The sequence below is a fragment of the Lepidochelys kempii genome, chromosome 1 (assembly GCF_965140265.1).
Source record: "Lepidochelys kempii isolate rLepKem1 chromosome 1, rLepKem1.hap2, whole genome shotgun sequence".
Taxonomy (NCBI): domain Eukaryota; kingdom Metazoa; phylum Chordata; order Testudines; family Cheloniidae; genus Lepidochelys; species Lepidochelys kempii.
Window position 1 is genome coordinate 287,735,300 of NC_133256.1, and position 17,436 is coordinate 287,752,735.

At 42.6% G+C, this 17,436-nt stretch overlaps 1 protein-coding gene across 9 annotated transcripts in view; it reads left to right on the plus strand.

The window, feature by feature from the left end:
• The window catches only part of GRIP1 (glutamate receptor interacting protein 1), a 550,719-nt gene that overhangs the window by 425,367 nt on the left and 107,916 nt on the right, over positions 1-17,436 (plus strand). For all 9 annotated transcript variants that reach the window (XM_073327851.1, XM_073327853.1, XM_073327855.1 and 6 more), the window contains 5 exons: positions 6,814-6,949; positions 7,935-8,080; positions 11,766-11,849; positions 12,876-12,951; positions 14,334-14,479. In XM_073327851.1, coding sequence (XP_073183952.1) covers positions 6,814-6,949; positions 7,935-8,080; positions 11,766-11,849; positions 12,876-12,951; positions 14,334-14,479 — 588 coding nt within the window. The remainder of the gene's footprint in view (positions 1-6,813; positions 6,950-7,934; positions 8,081-11,765; positions 11,850-12,875; positions 12,952-14,333; positions 14,480-17,436) is intronic.

The window sequence follows — 17,436 nt, forward strand, 5'->3', positions numbered from 1 at the left end:
CACATGAGAAACTTTGTCCAGTAAAGCAATATCAGTTAGGGAGTATGATTTTTTTTTTTAATTACATGATTTCTCTGCTGACAAAAACCCTAGTGTAGACACAGTTATACCAACATAAAAGTGCTTTTGCTGGTATAACTTATTTTGCAGGGTAAATTATGCAGGCAAAAGCACTGTTTTGCTGATCTAAGCTACATCTACACTAGGAGGCTTTTGCCAGTATAGTTATACTGGCAGAAATTTTTAGGGTAGACATAGGCCTTAGTCGTCTCTCATTCTTTTACTGTAACATGACTTGTTAGTTTTCATTCTGCTGCAGCTTGACAAGCTGTGGTCATCAGGAGAGGCTCTGGAGCTGTCTGTCTGCAGACTCAGAAAGACAGCTCTGTATTGGTTGATGTTTGATTCATATTTCAAGGATTTCTTCACAGCCAGAAGGATTTGAAATTTTTTAAATGAAAGCTTGGATTTTGCAGAAATTAATGGTACTCATTCAGAAAAAGACCCCTATTCACCATACATGAATAAAGTTTTCAAATCCTATCCATAACTTTTCTATATTTGTCTCGCCTGAGACTGCCAGAAAACTCCATCTATCTTCTTATACTGGTACTCATGACCATTGTATTTGAGCACCTGTTCTGTTATCATTGAAATTTTCTTGTTCCAGGATGGTGGTTACTTACAGTTCTGTGGTGTGCAGAACAGATTTTGGCCTCAGAACACCAATAAGATTCTAATGAAAAGCAGACTCATTCAATTATGGGATTGCAGCAGTGTAACTGAGAGAAGCATTCAGTTCAAGAGTTTGTTTTTTTTTAAATAACATTGTTTTCAGAGCTCCGTTGTTATAGTAAATATTATATATTTGTTGCCTAAGTACTGTGCTGAGTAAAAATCAGGAAATGTAAAGGACACTTTTTGTCTTCAGTAGAATGGCACATATAAAAATATTGGTTAAATCCACACCCGTGCTGACGCTTACCTGGTAAGGATAACTTACTTACCCAAGGGTAACTTATTCACCTTACTTAGATTGTAAGCTCATGTAGACTACTCACAGTTTGTAAAACATATATATAAGTCTTTGCATGCTCAGCACCCTTATACTGTAACCTCTTTGGGGCAGAGATTTTCTTTTTATTGTATGTGTGTACTAAGTCTACCGTAATAGCACCCAATCCCTTACTGGGGCCTGCAGTAATATTTTATTAATATTATTGGTGGCTTTGGAAAACTTCTAAAACGTATTTGAAAAGCTGAAACATTGGCATTTACAAACTTTGTCATATTTTCTTTCTTAACTTTTGACCTTAAAATAACTGTTTTGGTTCATATCACAGATCTGTTTTGATGATATATTACCAGCTTGCTTAATACCTTTTAGATGGTGTAATAGGTTATTCAAACCCCCCACTGGACTGGAAGGGATTAAAAGAAAGTACTGTACCCAGCTAGTCCCACCCATCCAGCCCCATAGAGCATGGTCCAATTGGAGAAAGGGTTGAAAAGGGAGCAACCCAGATCAGAAGCGGGAGCCTGGAGTGGAGGACAGACCTCCCCTGAATGCTCCTGACAGGAGCACCAGAGAAGCCTCTCTCAGGGACTAAAACTGTATGGTGAGCCCAGTTGGGGCTGACGGTTTGGTTGCCTTTTTTTTTCTTTTCACCTTATAGTGGACTGGAAGCTGGAGAAGACCAGCAGATGGTAGGAAGTGACCCAAGGAGGGTAACCTGGAGGGCACCGTCAAGGGCAGATACTACCGACCCTCCTAGGGCCCTGGGTCAGAGCCCAGTGGAAGGGCGGATTTGGGTTCCCCTACCATTGCGCACCTCACTGCACCTCCGATTAAAAGAGGGCCTGGACTGCAAGACTTGCTTTCTCGGAGGGGGGTCCACTAATTGCACTAAGTGCTAGGCCAGCTAAACCCCACAAGGACTCTATTACATTTGGTGGAGAGTGTGGGCATCATAGTGTCCCAGGCCTGATAGTAGACCAGAAAGGAGGTGGGGGGAAAAAGACAGGGATGGATGTAGAGAAACTGCTAAAATGGGTTCTCGAAAACCTGCAACAGCAGAGCCAACTGCTCTAGCAGCTCGCTACCCAGCAACAGCAGCAGATGGCACAGCAGCCGGAACAGCAGCAACTAGTCCAGCAGGTGGCGATGCTCCTACAATCACCCGAGGCAGCCTTGAGTCTAACCATTGGTTGGAGGAACGCTGATGAAAGCCCAGGCATTCCGGTGAAGCTAACCAAAATGGGGCCCACAGATGACCCTGAGGCATTCCTGGTCATGTTGGAGAGCCCGGCTGTCATAGACAAAAGAGAGCTAGGGTGCTCTGTTGGCCCCCTACTTGACCACACTGTCCCAAGAGGTGTATCGGATCTCGATGCAACAACTGCTCAGGACTACTCTAATGTCAAAGCAGCCATTCTAGATGCCTCCAGCATCTCACTAGAAACCTACCGACAGCAGTTCCACCTTGAGTAATTTTCCCCCGCACAGACATGGGCCGTCACCCAGACTCTGAAGAAACACTGCTGGTGTTGGCTCCAGCCAGAGATGTGTACAGCAGACCAGGTGACAGAAAAGATCATTGTAGAACAATTCACTTAAATCCTTCCAGAGGGGGTGTGAAAGTGGGTGGTAAGACATTGGTCAGAAACTTTGGTCGAGGCAAGTGTCATTGACAGAGATCTACCTAATGTCCCTCGGGCTAGAGGCAGAAACTCCAAAAGTCAGTCCTATGAAGCCCCAGTCCCCACAGAGCACCAATGCCCAAACTCCGACAAACTTAATTAGGGAGGCTTGGATACCCAACCCTAGTGGACGGGGGCACAAAGGCCAAGAGAAGAGCCTGGAAGTCCACCCTCCACTGACCAAGAGGGCTGTGGTTGGCCTGGCTCAATGACCTTATCCAAAGGAATTTCTCCCCTTGAGAGAATCAACAGAGAGACCAATTCCTCCCTCCAGGAGCTGTTTTGTATGTGTTCAGTAAGGACATTGCAGAAAGGGCTTCTTATTCATGGACTGTGATTATGGGCAGACCTGGACAGCCGATAACAGGGCTTGGAAGAGGGGCCCTGGGAAGATCTTGGTCCCAGTACAAATGAATGGCGTAGCAGTATATGGTATGATAAACTCAGTCCGTAGTCAGACTTTGGTCTGGGAGAGGCTGCTGAGGACAGGAGGTACAACTGGGGACATAATCTATCTCCTGTGTATCCATGGAGATGTACAATTCTATCCAAAGAGAAGTACAACTGGCCATGCAAGAACATACTGAAATGATGCAGGTTGGATTGGCAAAAGACCTGGCCTACCTGGTCATACTTGGGCACAACTGGAAGTTCTTTGAAGAAGTGGTCAAAGGGTAGTCAGACGCCCCTGTAAAAAAGGCAGAGCTGGAGCCGGAAGACCAAGGAAGGCAGGGGAAGCCACGGTGGCCAAGAGGGGGCCACAAGAAGGTTGGGGCTTGGAGGACCAACACCCTCGAGTAGGACCATCTTCATGGATAAAGGACCCATTGCCTGAACCCAACTTGGGTCATAAGCATTCTCCACCACCTTTCAACCTAGACCTGCTGTCCAATGAGGGGGACTTTGTGGAAGAAAGAAGAAATTACCCAACCCTGAGCACTGTTTATGAGCAACTCACCCATGCAGGTGGCAAAGCACTGAACACACAGCAGTTAAAACAGTGGCCTCATTTTTAACTGATAGGGGAGATGGCATACCAGGCAATGAAGGATCCTAAGACAGGAAAAATAAGAAATTCTGGAAGGGGGTGCTGCAGTTGGCCCATACAGCCCCATGTGGAGGTCACTTGGGGAGGAAGAAGACTCTTGACAGTGTGACCATGAGGTTCTGCTGGCCAGGCATCCTTGAAGAGGTATGAGACTATTATGCTTCATGTCCATAAAGTCAGTGGACAGGCCAGAAAAAGGTCCCAAAAGCCATTGTGGAAGTACTCTTTAAGAGAACAGGCATAGACGTGATCCTGGCCTATAGAGAAGTCTGCAGCAGGGCACAAATACATATTGGTAATCTTGGACTATGCCACCAGATACTGCAAGACCTTCCTATCCAGTCAGGAATGGGAGCTGTCATTGTTCATGTTAGCAAATCCCCTTGACACCTAAGTCTAAAGAAGAAAAAAAGACCTTCTCTGCGAAACCATGCCCTCTAGACTTCATGGGGTCACTGTCTCCTTTCCAGTGGCTGATGGATAGAGTACTGTGGCCACATGGGTCATGTACTGTGGCCATCTGCATTGACGATATTGTCATGTACAGTGAGAGCTGGGCTGAGCATATGAGGCACATTGGTGCGGTGTTACGGGCTCTCAAGAAGGCAGGTTTGATGGTAAACACAACCAAGTGTTGGCTGGCGACCCAAGAAGTCACCTACCCAGAGTATATTGTGATGGGAGGAGGGCAGCTACAAACCCTGGTGGACAAAGACCAAGCCCTAAAGGGCTGCCCCATCCCTTCCACAAAAAAGCAAGTCCAGCATTTGGGGGGATTAGTGGGGTACTAGTGATAGTACATCGCAAACTTCACGACCATTGCTGCCCCTTTGACAGACCTGGTGAAGGAGAGCTGACTAAAAGGGGCCATTGGACCAAAAGCTGTGGCGAGGCATTTAGTACACTACAAGACCAGTTGACCCGGGAGCTAGTACTATTCCACCCAGACTTCTCAAAACCCTTTATTCTCCAAACAGATGCATCCAATGTCAGACTCAGAGTTGTGCTATCTCAAGAATTCAAAGGAGAGGAACATCCTGTTCTGTGTCTCAGCAGCTTTTTCTTTTCACATCATGTTGAACTGGAAGCTGGGGAAGAACAGCAGACAGTAGGAAGAGGCCTAGGGAGGGTAACTTGGAGGGTACCTGTGGGGACCAGACACTGCTGACCCTCCTTTGGCCCTGGGTCACAGCTTGGTGGAGTGAGCAGACCTGGGCTCCCCTACCGCTGTCCACCTCACTGCACTTCTGATTAAAAGAGGTCCTGGACTACAAGACCTGCCCAAGGGGTGGAGTTGGTACTAAGGGCACAAACCACTAAGCTACCTAACCCACTGAGGTCTCTATTATAGCTGATTATGGAAAATAGAACTATAAGTATGTTCAGCCTTAGGCTACGATTCATTGAATTTTCTAAACTCATGTCCTTTATTCCACTCTGAAGTTTGACAAATAATAGAACTTTCTTTTCTAATTTCAGTTCCCATATTAGTTGCGAATTAAAATAAGGTTGGCAGACCTTTCCTTGTCCTCATTTGTGCACATCCTTATAAACAACCGCACAATTGGCCACAATTGCCAGTCTCCTCCTCTCTCTTAGGACTGGAATAGCAGGGATGTTTACAAGTCAACGATATTGCATCGGCACTGCTCTATAAAGAATCTTACATCCTATCCAGACAAATGCACAATATGCTTGGCTCAGGCTAGTACCACCATTAACTTACTTTCATGGGCACTAAATTCACTCTCAGATTTTTATAAAGGGGAAAAAAAGCACAGCAATATTTTGTTCCATGGTGTCTCCTAGGGCTAGAATGTATTGATTTACGGGGATACGTTTTTCAGTGCATTTTGAGGAGTCTCACTGACTATTATGATACACTTTGTTGTAGATACACCCCACTACTTTTAAAACACACATTTATAAGGCTCAGAGTAGTAGCTGTGTTAGTCTGTATCCACAAAAGAACAGAAGTACTTGTGGCACCTTAGAGACTAACAAATTTATTAGAGCACAAGCTTTCGTGGGCTACAGCCCACTTCATCGGATGCATAGAATGGAACATATAGTAAGATATATATATATACATACAGACAAGTTGGAAGTTACCATACAAACTGTGAGAGGCTAATTACTTAAGTCTGTGTATCTTGAGGCCCTGCCTGTAAATGGGACCCCATTCAACCTCTGATTGTGCATTGGCAATTGTGGGTGCAAAATTGTGCCCAAATAATTATATTTGAGGCTACCTTTCAAAATCAGGCTTTAGAAGATAAGGCATTCTGTATGGCATTATTGGACACTTATGAGCCAGATTCTACCACCCTTAATCATAGGATTAGCACTTGACTCTGCAAGTGTCCCGTTAATATCAGTCAGACTATTTGTAGAGAAAGGTGATACTCAATATAAAGCTGACAGAACTGGATCTTACATTAATAACAGTTAGAATAGCATTTAAGAAACACCTTTCATCCGTAGATGAAAGTGGAACTCTGTTTACCTTAGAGAGAGAACTGATTGGACCTGATACATTTTATTTCTTCCTGAAATCTTATTATGCCTGATTATTCTGGTTAGCATTGACATATAGTAATGGCCTCAAAATTAGTCTGGATCCAAAATTCAGTTACATCATTTGCTCGCTATTTATTTTATCCCAGCAATTTGTTATCCAACAAAAGTGTATAATTTAAACCTTGGTTTTAGAAAGAGAAATCAAAGAAAAGAAAGTGATTTGAGAATGTGAAATAGAATACAGAAAAATTACCTTTTATGTAAGCCTTGGCACACTTTGTATTTATCGGTCTGGAGTATACTAGCCTATTGGTGCATTTTTTAATAACCTGTTATGGAATATCTACATCAGATTTATCTATACATAGAGCCCTGTGGCCCAAGCCTGTGAATTGTAATATAAAAAGCAGGCAGATATACACATTTTTCACTATTAAAATACAAAATTACTTCCTTGGGAGGTAGGTGAAATAGTTTTTAAAAAAAATAGCAACATCTGTGATACTATTTAAATTTTAATAATGCCAATAATTTTCTTTCAACAGAGGAATTCAAGGGCTCAACAATAGTTGAATTAATGAAAAAAGAAGGCACCACCCTAGGGCTTACGGTATCGGGTGGAATTGACAAGGATGGGAAACCAAGAGTATCTAACCTTCGTCAAGGAGGAATCGCTGCTAGGTAACCACATCTCAAGCCACAAAATACATTATAAGATGTGATTGCTTCAAAAAAATACATACCACATCAAAAAGGTCACTAATAAATAAGTGACTACCAGCATCTGTAAGGCAGCACATCAGAGCAGAGAAGCATATAAGAAACATTTCAGTAGTAGTTGAACCATTGCGTCCCTCAAGGCTGCTCTGATAAAAAGCCAGAAATACTGATGATGCATCATTTCAAGAATAATTTAATTTCTTATAAATGGTTTAAATTTAATGAATTGTTGTCCTCGAATAAAACCTACAAAAACACATTATATATAATGTTAAGGAAAAAATATAGTTGAAAAGCTCAGATAAGGTGGTATTATAGTTTCAAACGACTGTTGATGACCTGTTTATTGAAGATTTTTTTAAAAAAAACACCATAGTTCACTGGCTACAGAGAAAGCGGAACAAGTTGTAACTGGGGGGAGATGCAGCTGGAGAGACCCAGTTTAAGGCAAATCATTCCAAGTAACTGAGCAGAATATGTGCCGATGGGCTCTGGCTTACCTGCTGTAGTTGTGATGTTGGCTGTGGAGGCAATAACTTGTCCAGAAAATACTTCTGGCAGTAGCCCAAGCAGAGAGAGGTGGCGGGTGGTGTGTGGGGGGGGGGCGGGGGAGGGAGGTTAAAAGAGCACATGAAGGAAGAGAAATCATCCCAGGTATAGCTGAGTACTGTAACTGGCATGGTTATGCATTCCTGATTTCCTACATCAAAATTTAAGACTCTAATACTTCTCTTCTTTGTATATATTTTATGTATTATATTAGATTAAATTCTTGAAATGTCACTCTGCTATTTGGAAAATCAGCACAAGAAGGGTTTTGCTTGGTTGAATTTAGTTGTGTGGCAAGATTCATTTTTATCAACACTAAAAATGTAATTGAAAGCAAGTCTGCTAATCTGGCAACATGGCATACAAGTTTATGGAAGATAACATGTGTCTGTTGCAGAAGTGACCAGCTGGATGTGGGAGACTACATCAAATCTGTGAATGGAATCAACCTGACAAAATTTCGCCATGACGAAATCATCAGCCTCCTCAAGAACGTTGGCGAGAGGGTTGTTCTTGAAGTGGAGTATGAGCTCCCTCCAGTCTGTAAGTAATGGACGCGTAAACTGAAATCATCTTACACAAAGAATAACAGAACGTACATTTTCAATAAGAGGTTTTAAAAATGTGTGTTTCCACTACAATTATTGCAGAGTGCAGAAATGGTCAAATCAAATGATTATGTAGTGTGGATTTTCAAAATTGCCTAAATGGCTGAGGAGCACAAGTCGCATTGAAAGTCAGCTTTCAAATACAGACAACGTAAACAGTTTGTACCTACTTCTTATTCACTGCTTCCCCATAACTTTGGAGATGACCATTAACTGAGGGTATTGGGAAATACATCTGATATATTCAGAGGCAAGACAGCTATGGAGTAGGGTGGGGGAAGAGAACAGGAACTCGAACCTCCACTTTTGTTTCCTGTTGCCCCTGTACTTCTGTCTTCAGTTCCTCTCCATCTTTTTGTTTTAGCGGTAAGATATCTCAAGAAGATAATAGCGCCCATTAGTTTTACCAGTGCCCCTGCCTTCCTCCTTTTAAGATGCAGTCTCCTTCCATGCATATAGCCCCACAAAATCCTCTCTGCTGAATACCTTACCTTTGTGACTTCTGGGGTCATGATTGAGTAGTGACCTGCTCACCCCATAACATCGTCAGGGACTGCCAACTCACTCCTTTCCCCCTCCTGTCCTCTTCAAGTCCAAACCCTCAACAGATTCATGATAAGGATTTTCTGGGTGATAGGAGACCTGCCTGCCTCTCAGTGTACAAACATTGCTGTTCTTTGTGTCTCTGCCACTTCACTGACCTCTACCTCAGATTGAGGCTCAGAGGTATGTTAGGTTGCACTGGTATAATAGGCAAACTACAGAAGAGGCAAGAGGGATGATGTGGACCAGATGGTCCCTCCCTAAAGAGTTTAGTCATGGGGGAAAGGGTGAGTCTAAGAGTGAGGGAGAGAGCTGGCCAGCAGATCACCTGCCCCCTGAAGACATCAGGCATGGAGAGTTGTTTTAAGCAGACGGGGGGATGTGCTGGGAGCTGTGTGGTTGAGTGAGTGAATGGAGGACCTCAAGCTGTCCAAAATGGACTCCAAGATTCAAGTTCATGTTGACACCCAAAGCTAGCTGACTTTACCTAATTTGGGTGGTGTTATGAAAAAAAGTACGTGCAGACCTACTTAACATCTTCCTTCCCTCTTTCCTTAGCCCATCCATCCCCAGTTTTTTTAAGGTCTGTGTGTGAGAGAGGGAGAGAATTAGTGGCAGTTGGGAGGAATCGGGTGGGTAGTGGTAGTTGGAGTGATGATGAGATGGAACGGTGGGGACTGGAATTGGAGGGACTGTTAGTGGCAGCTGGCTGGCATAAGGCTAGCGGCTGAAGCTCTGACAGCCGACTACGAAAAGTAGGTGCTCCCTCATATCACCCATCAGGTAGGAAAGGTCTGTTTTCACGGATGCTGGGCAAGAAAAGGCAGGAAGACCTGCAGAACCAGCTTGCTAGGACTTTTCTGCCTGAACAAAGGGTTGCAGCATACTGGAAGCAGAGCATCCCATTGATCTCTCTACATTCCTGATGCATTATGGTGCCTCAAGGGGCAAGGGTTAATGAACCCCATTGTGTTCTAGCTGCTGGTAATTAACTCTCATTATTGAAGTATTTTTTTATGAACTTTTGGCAGCTTCCTTAATGTGCTTTGAATTTGAATTTTGAATTTGATTAGTGGTTGTTGAGGATAACTGAACTTCGTGTTCCGAATTAGGATATTTGAATTAAATAAATTAAGCAGTGCATGTGGTTATTTTACTAGCATTTTTTGTCTTTTGAAGCTAACCAAATCTAATTTCTAGTTTAGGCACTGTTGGTATATGTTGGTCAGTTGAAATGTGTGTCTGTCATGCTATGTTATAGTGGTAACCATAACCATTCATTTAAGTTTTCAGAATTTCTGACCTCTTTGTGCAAATGTAGCTGGTAACGAGACTAAATAATAGCATCCTAGCTATCCCTGTAGACATCCACTGAATGTTATATGTTCTATGCCTTGTAATATAGTAGGAATATTTCTGTATATCAACTTATGCTTTGCAGACCTTGTCATCCCCCCAGCATACTGAAACTGCACTACTGGGGGAGATGGGGTAGTTGTGGTTTCAGACTGTGGGGGCACCCCCCAGTGGAGTAGTAATGATGGAGTAAGCATTAATTTACTCACAGAATCCTTGTGACGGGGTCAGTGCTGCAGAGAATGGTACTCCCATTATTCCTGTCCACACCTTCCATTTTGCACAGAACCCAATATGTAGGTGAGGGACCCCTCTCTGTATTTCGTGGATGCACCAGAATTTTGTCCCCTCTGTCCACAGAGACCTTTAGTATGGCCTTTATTAACAGCATCCTGACCTTTTAACTATTTACACTGCAGCAATGCGAATTGCAAGTCCAACATGGAACAATGCTGTTAAGTAATTTTTTAATTCCTTGTGTGCTCCCTTGTTTGTAAGACCCTGGTAGAAACTTGCAAATGTTCCTCCTGTTGATTTTTGCGTTTTTTGGAAACAGTGAATTCCCCACTTCTTCCAAAGTTTTTTCTATTAGCAATTAAATGTAAATGGCTTTTTGTTTCTTAACAACAACATCTTCGACTTTCATACAATGGCTTATTGTCCCTAACCATCTTGGTTTATGCACCAGCCCTTTCAACTGATTTCAACAGGCCTCTGGAAACAACTGATTTTGCAGTGTCAAAAAAATAAGCTTAATGTTGGTGAGATTTGTATCCTAAAAATCTTGATTATACCTTTTGAGCAACAAGAGTGACGGGTTCTGGGTTGAGCAACTGACTCTTTAACTGACCTCAAGCAATTGACTTGATATCTTTGTCCCTCAGTGCACACCCCTGGCATGGCAAGTAGGGCATGTATAATAACACAGTGTAGTGAAAAGCAGGCTGTGTCCATGCTATGGTGTGTAGATGCACGCATCAGTGAAAGGCTCTGTCTGGGGTGAGGAAGTGAGGACAGGTTCATCAGTGGGGAACTGCCAGAGCCTTTCCATTGCCTCTGCCCTGCCAGAGGTTTTCCCTGCTGCTGGAGTCTTTCACTGCCGTGGGGAAAGGCTCTGACAGCTAGCTCCCGGCTGCTGGAGCCTTTCCCTGCCACAAGGAACTGCTGGACCCTTTTCCTGCAATAGAGAAGGACTCCAGCAGTGGAGAGGCAGCAGGACATTACACTGCAAAAAATAGCAGTGTATGGGGCGGGACGGGGGGAAGAGTTTGGGGGGTGGAAGCAGCTGAGAAGCACTGCCTGACCAAGTAGGGTGCATACCTACAGGGTTCAGGCATGTCCTTATCTGCTTGCCTAGGCAGTACCTCCCCATCTACACTGCTATTTATACCTGTGCTAGGCGGGTGTGTAGTATATGTACTCTACACACTGCTAAAAGGAGTGGGCAATGTAGACCTTCAAACACGGAGAGCCAGATCCCTCAGTGGCTGTCAGGTGGAATCGCTCTCCATTGAACTCAGTGGGTCTATGCCAGTTTATACTAGCTAAAGATCTGATCTACAATGTTCTCAGTAAGTTAAAATAGTTAAATTACAGCTTTTAAACACTATCTTTTGTAGTTGAATTCTTCCAGTTGTATGATCAGAAATGTAAGAGCTTGCTTGGAAGCAGTGCAGAGCTATGAGTATAATTAGACAAAGCTTTTCTTTTAAATCTTTCAGCTGTACAAGGATCGGGTGTCATATTTAGAACGGTGGAAGTTACTTTACATAAAGAAGGGAACACTTTTGGGTTTGTAATACGAGGTAAGTTATCCCTAAACATGAATAATCTGAATTTCTAGATGAACACAAGCAAAATAGCAATAAGTTTTTATGATACCATGCAATCATATTTCAAGATTTGTTGTCTACGGTTTGTAAATCCTGTGTGATTAATGCATGATTTCTTCTGTACTTAATGTACTGTGTTTATGAACTGGTATACATTTTTATTTATGGAGCAATAGTAATGAATCCACTATGCCAATAACATACCTGACTTTGGGTCGCACAAGGCCAAATCCTGGTCCCAGTGAAGTAAATAGGAAGTTTGCCATTTGCAATGGGATCAGGGCTCTTAAAGGAGATATCTTATACACTATTTGTATAAGCTAGCTATTAAAATTTGATTTATAGTTGAGAAACATCCCCAGTCTCTATAGTAGAATGAGAGTCTTCACGCTGAATTAGAGAACAGAAAATTTTTATGCAGCTTTTAGACAATGACACTCCTATGGTAAATTGTAGGAGTTTATTAGCTCATAGACTTCAATGTCCGAAGGGGCCATCATGATCTACTAGTCTGTCCTCCTGTACATTGCAGGCCATGGAACCTGTAACAGAACCCTAACTTCAGGGAAAGCAGTGTCCTGGGTCTTTTTCAATGCGTAGGGTCTCCCAGTGGTCATTGTTGTGCTCTTCTAAGTACAGATTTTCCCCTCCCTGGTACAGCGAAGTATCCAGGATACCTAGTGCTAATGTTGGCGTAAAGAGGGTGTACTGAGAACAAAAAAGGAATGAATTTGGGGGTGGAGGGGTTAAGAAATTAATATCCCCATTTAACAAATCCAATTCTAAAGGAGCAGTAGAGTAGGAATCACCTGTATTCTAAACTAGCATAGCACAATCCACATATGCAGCTATGTAGGTGTATTTCAGTGGCTTAATCATTCTTGCTTTTCTAACCAGTCTGTAAGTGTGCATGCTGCAAACCTTTGGAATTGTATTTTGGAAATGAGTTTTCATTTAAAAAAAAAAAAAAGTACGAGGGTGTTTTATTCCCTTTTCTAGGTGGAGCACATGATGACAGAAATAAATCTCGTCCTGTTGTAATAACATGTGTTAGACCTGGAGGACCTGCTGACAGGTACAATTCATTTTCCTCTGTAGCAAGAGAAAGAGAGAAAGGTTAGATTGTCTGGGGCAGAAGTTAAGGCAGACATCTGTGGAGTACAATAGACACATTCAAAACCAATCCTTTGAAATTAAAAAATTATGCATTTCATTGTAATAACAATAGGCAACCATAGGAAGTTGGCGCATGATAACATAGCATGAATTTTAATTAAGAGACTAAGCTGCTTGTTTCAGAATTGCCTGTCACACACTTAAAATATATATACATAAAGAGAGAGATGAATTAGAAATCCTAAAAAAATGCTATGATGGGATTATCGCATGCTCTTCACAGCTTTCAAACAACCTTTTGATGCATAGTGCAACCTTAATGTACAGTTTAATTCCACACTGTATTTCAAAATGTATTTCTCTTGCACTACAGAAACAAATGATCTAGATGTGTGGGTTTTTTTTCTGGGCAAACATTAGAGCCAATCCTGACCTGCATTCATGCTCAGTCCTTTCCAAGGCTTAACTCCCACTCTCCCACTCAGTCAGTCCTGAGTAAGGAGTTTAGGATGTGGCCCTATTAGCATATTTTCTCTCTCTCTCTCGGTATATACATATATATAAATCCCATGTCTGTAAAAAAAGGAGAAAAAAGCTATTTTGATGAGTGATTCTATATGTCAGTTACATTTTCAGAAATGGCACTGGTGTCCTTAAAACACTAAAGGAACTAAACGCACAGTTTCTTTAAAGGATGCTGAGTTCTCTGGCTTATGCTTAGAAATTTTGTCTCTGGCTAAAATTAATAAATAACAAAAGTTCAAGAGATCCGTCATCTTTTTTTTTCTGTTTCTCTCCCTCCCTGCCCTTTTCTCTGAAACCTGGGTTAAGAATAGGAATACTTTCATTTCCTCTTATAATTCAGGATATGTTGTGATATATGCCTACGAGAGTACATGGCATTGCTAGCCAATTTTCTTTCAGATAGCAAGCGGGGAAGAAGAGAACTGTCCAAATGGTGTTGAGGGATGAAAATCAGGAGGTGATCCCTTACAGTTAGCAATCTGCTTTTTCATGAGTGTGTGTGTGTGAGAGAGAGTGAGAGAGATAGATAGAGAGAGAGAGAGAGCATATTATAAAAAAACAATACCTAATAGCAGTCCACTATGACTTGATTATTTAGTGATGGGTAGTTTTTCCCATCACTGATTTTCCGATTAAAGCCATTTCCTTTTCACAATGACCCTTGAACCTTTTTACTGTCAAAGTAAATATTCAGAGTAAAGTCAAGTGGGATAGATGTCAAAAGGGACGTGAGTGAATTGCTTTGCATAAGTGGCTATTATCTCTAAACTACCTGATATTAAATTAATAAGGACTGTTCCTTTAATTTCTCTTCAGAGAGGGCACAATCAAACCTGGTGACAGGTTGCTGAGTGTTGATGGAATTCGACTCCTTGGAACGTCACATGCTGAAGCCATGAGTATACTGAAACAGTGTGGACAGGAAGCAACTCTGCTGATAGAATATGATGTCTCAGTAATGGGTATGTTGAAATTCTGAGCTTTAATTCTGGCAACCATCTGTGACATTCTGCTATCCATTCCTGATAAGCTACTTCAAAATTGGTTATGACCAGTTATACCTCAGATATTCCCATCAGCACCTTCTCATAAATATTTTTTGTTCCATGGAGAGGTGAGCAGTATTGTAATTTAGAGACTTGATATTTCATGGTTTGTACAGTGAAACCATCCTGTGGATCCTAGCAAAGGAACACTCTCAGTGACTACCTTACATTTGTACAAAGTAGATAAAGTGTGTAAGCATTTCTATCCAGATTGCACAAATGGGAGGTTTACTTGTTGTAGCAGGAGTCCTTATTTTATTTTGCCAGTGTAGCTGCCATCACGATGGCAAAAGTCATGCAACCACCAATATCTGAAACGGTTGTGCAAAGAAGGTATGTGAGAGAGCAGGAGGAGGTAGAAAGGAGATAAACTGTGAGATGCAAAATGAGCTTGAATTTTGATACAGGATGCAACAGGAATCCAGTGAAGATATTTGATGAGGGGCTGAACAGGGCCAGAATGTGAGACACAGTAGATTTTTTATTTTTTTTTTTTTTACAGCAGAGTTTTGAACAGATGTTTCATCTGCTTTTGGAGAGACGTTCCATCACCCTCATTTGTATCACTTAGATTGAAGGCTCTTGATGATGGGGAGCTTGCCTTTTTATATCAGCATATGTTTGTACGGCAGTGTGCACACCCATTACACTGTAGAAATACTAATATATCGATTTTCTGCCTTTATAGAGTACAGAGAAATTTGACTAAACTTGGCCCATGTCTGCCCCTGCCATTACATTCCTGGCTGGTTAAGACATATTCTGAAACATGCTGTGCACATCACAAAGTGCAGGATCAACAGCAGCAGTAGGCAGGAAAGACAATCAGTTGAACTGAAGCATCTCCACTCTCTTTGGGAGCCTTTCGTCATCCATTCCTCCTCAGCTGCCTCGTTCTGTTCCTGCCTGGCAGGAAAGTGACCTATTTGAATTTTGCCACGTAGCATGGATTCAAATGCCCAGGCTTTGGAAAAGATTGACATTTAGAAATAAAACTTCAGACAGGTGTTTATCCTAGAACAGCTCTCTTACTTCTGGAAGTACTTTTTCTTCACATAGCATATACTCTCATTTATTCATCTGCTCCCTCCACTATCAGCAAAGCAGTGGTGGCCTTGGATAGTTTCTGCTGGAGACCCACAATGGCCCCACAGCCAGAAAGGAGGTGGTAGCTCAGCCATTTGGGTGGAGAACTTCTCTGGAGAAAACATGAATGTAGGTGATGTTGAGGCTATAGAGGAGTAGAGGTCAAGTGTGTCCAAGCATCTGCCCTTTCACCTTTGGTGCTTGTCTGGATAAATCAATGATATCTGGCATCACAATTGAAACCAGATTCATTTTGTTCTCCACCTAAAAATAATCATTTAAAAATACTCGGGAATGCTCTGTGGGCTTTATCCAGAGCTAATGGAAGTCAATGGAAAGACTCCCATTGATTTCAGTGGGCTTTGGGTCAAGACCTAAGCCTCCAGCTGGGTCCCCATTTCAGAGGATGTGCCCTCTCCGCACTCCTCTGTGTACTGGACAGGACTAGCTTCAAATCCAGAGAGTATTTTCTCTGAAATTTGTACAGGCTTGGCAGAGGACAAGACTGCACTGAGAACGAATTTTCTCCTGGCTCCAGTCATCTCCAGCTGGCGATGCTCAGAAGGCAATGAGTCCTGACCACATACTGGCTGTGCAGAGTGCCTTGACAGCCCCGAGAGGTGAATAGAATGATGGCTCTTTGGCTTCTCCTGCACCCTCTCCTCCACCACCACCATCACATACTTCACAGTCAGAGTAGGGTGGTATTGTACTGTCGGCCAGTACACTAGAATCTCAGAGTTACAAACACCAGAGTTATGAACTGACCAGTCAACCACACGCCTCATTTGGAACCAGAAGTATGCAGTCAGGCAGCAGAGACCCAGAAGCAAATACTGTACAGAACAGTACTGCGTTAAAAGTAAACTACTAAAAAAATAAAGGGAAAGTTTAAAAAAAGATTTGACAGGGTAAGAAAACTGTTTCTGTACTTGTTTCATTTAAATTAAGATGGTTAAAAGCAGCATTTTTCTTCTGCATAGTAAAGTTTCAAAGCCATATTAAGTCAATGTTCAGTTGTAAACTTTTGAAAGAACAAGCATAATGTTTTGTTCAAAGTTATGAACATTTCAGAGTTACAAACGACCTCCAATCCTGAGGTGTTCGTAACTCTGAGGTTCTACTATATTACACTTTCATCTTTGGCGAGTCACTTCATCTCTTTAGCTGTGTGTACACTGCACACTAAGCCCAGGCTCTTACTCAGGTTTGAGTCCAAACCCCTCTTCCATCCACACACAAATCAGTCTGAAGTGAGTCCTAGGACCCTGCTGGGGAGGTGGATCAGAGCCTGAGTCTCCCTGTCATTTGGCAGTGTGGATGCAGCTCAAGCCTGAGAGCTGAATCAGAAGGTCTGCATAGTGTAGTATGGATATGTTAGCATGGCTGAGAGACCCAGATCCAGTAATTGTAAGCCCAGATTTACCGTGCAGTGTGGACGCTCAAGCATGGGCTTGGAAACACCAAGTTCACAAGCTCAAATCCCATTGACCTGGGTTTACAATGCAGTATAGACATGCTATCTGTGCCTCTCTTCCCTGCCCCCCCGCCCCCCCCTCCCCCGGTCTGTTTAGATTGTAAACAGCATAGGGCAGGGACTGCCTCTTCCTGTCTGTACGTAGCCGAACACAATGGGGCCCTGATCTGAGTTGGGGCTCTAAGCACTAGTGTAATACCAATAATGGTAATAGCATTCCTTGCCTGTTGATCAGACCATGTCACTTTCTTCTTGAAGGCCCTCCAGCTGCATTGAACTTTATGGGACTATGCATGTGCTTAAAGTTACT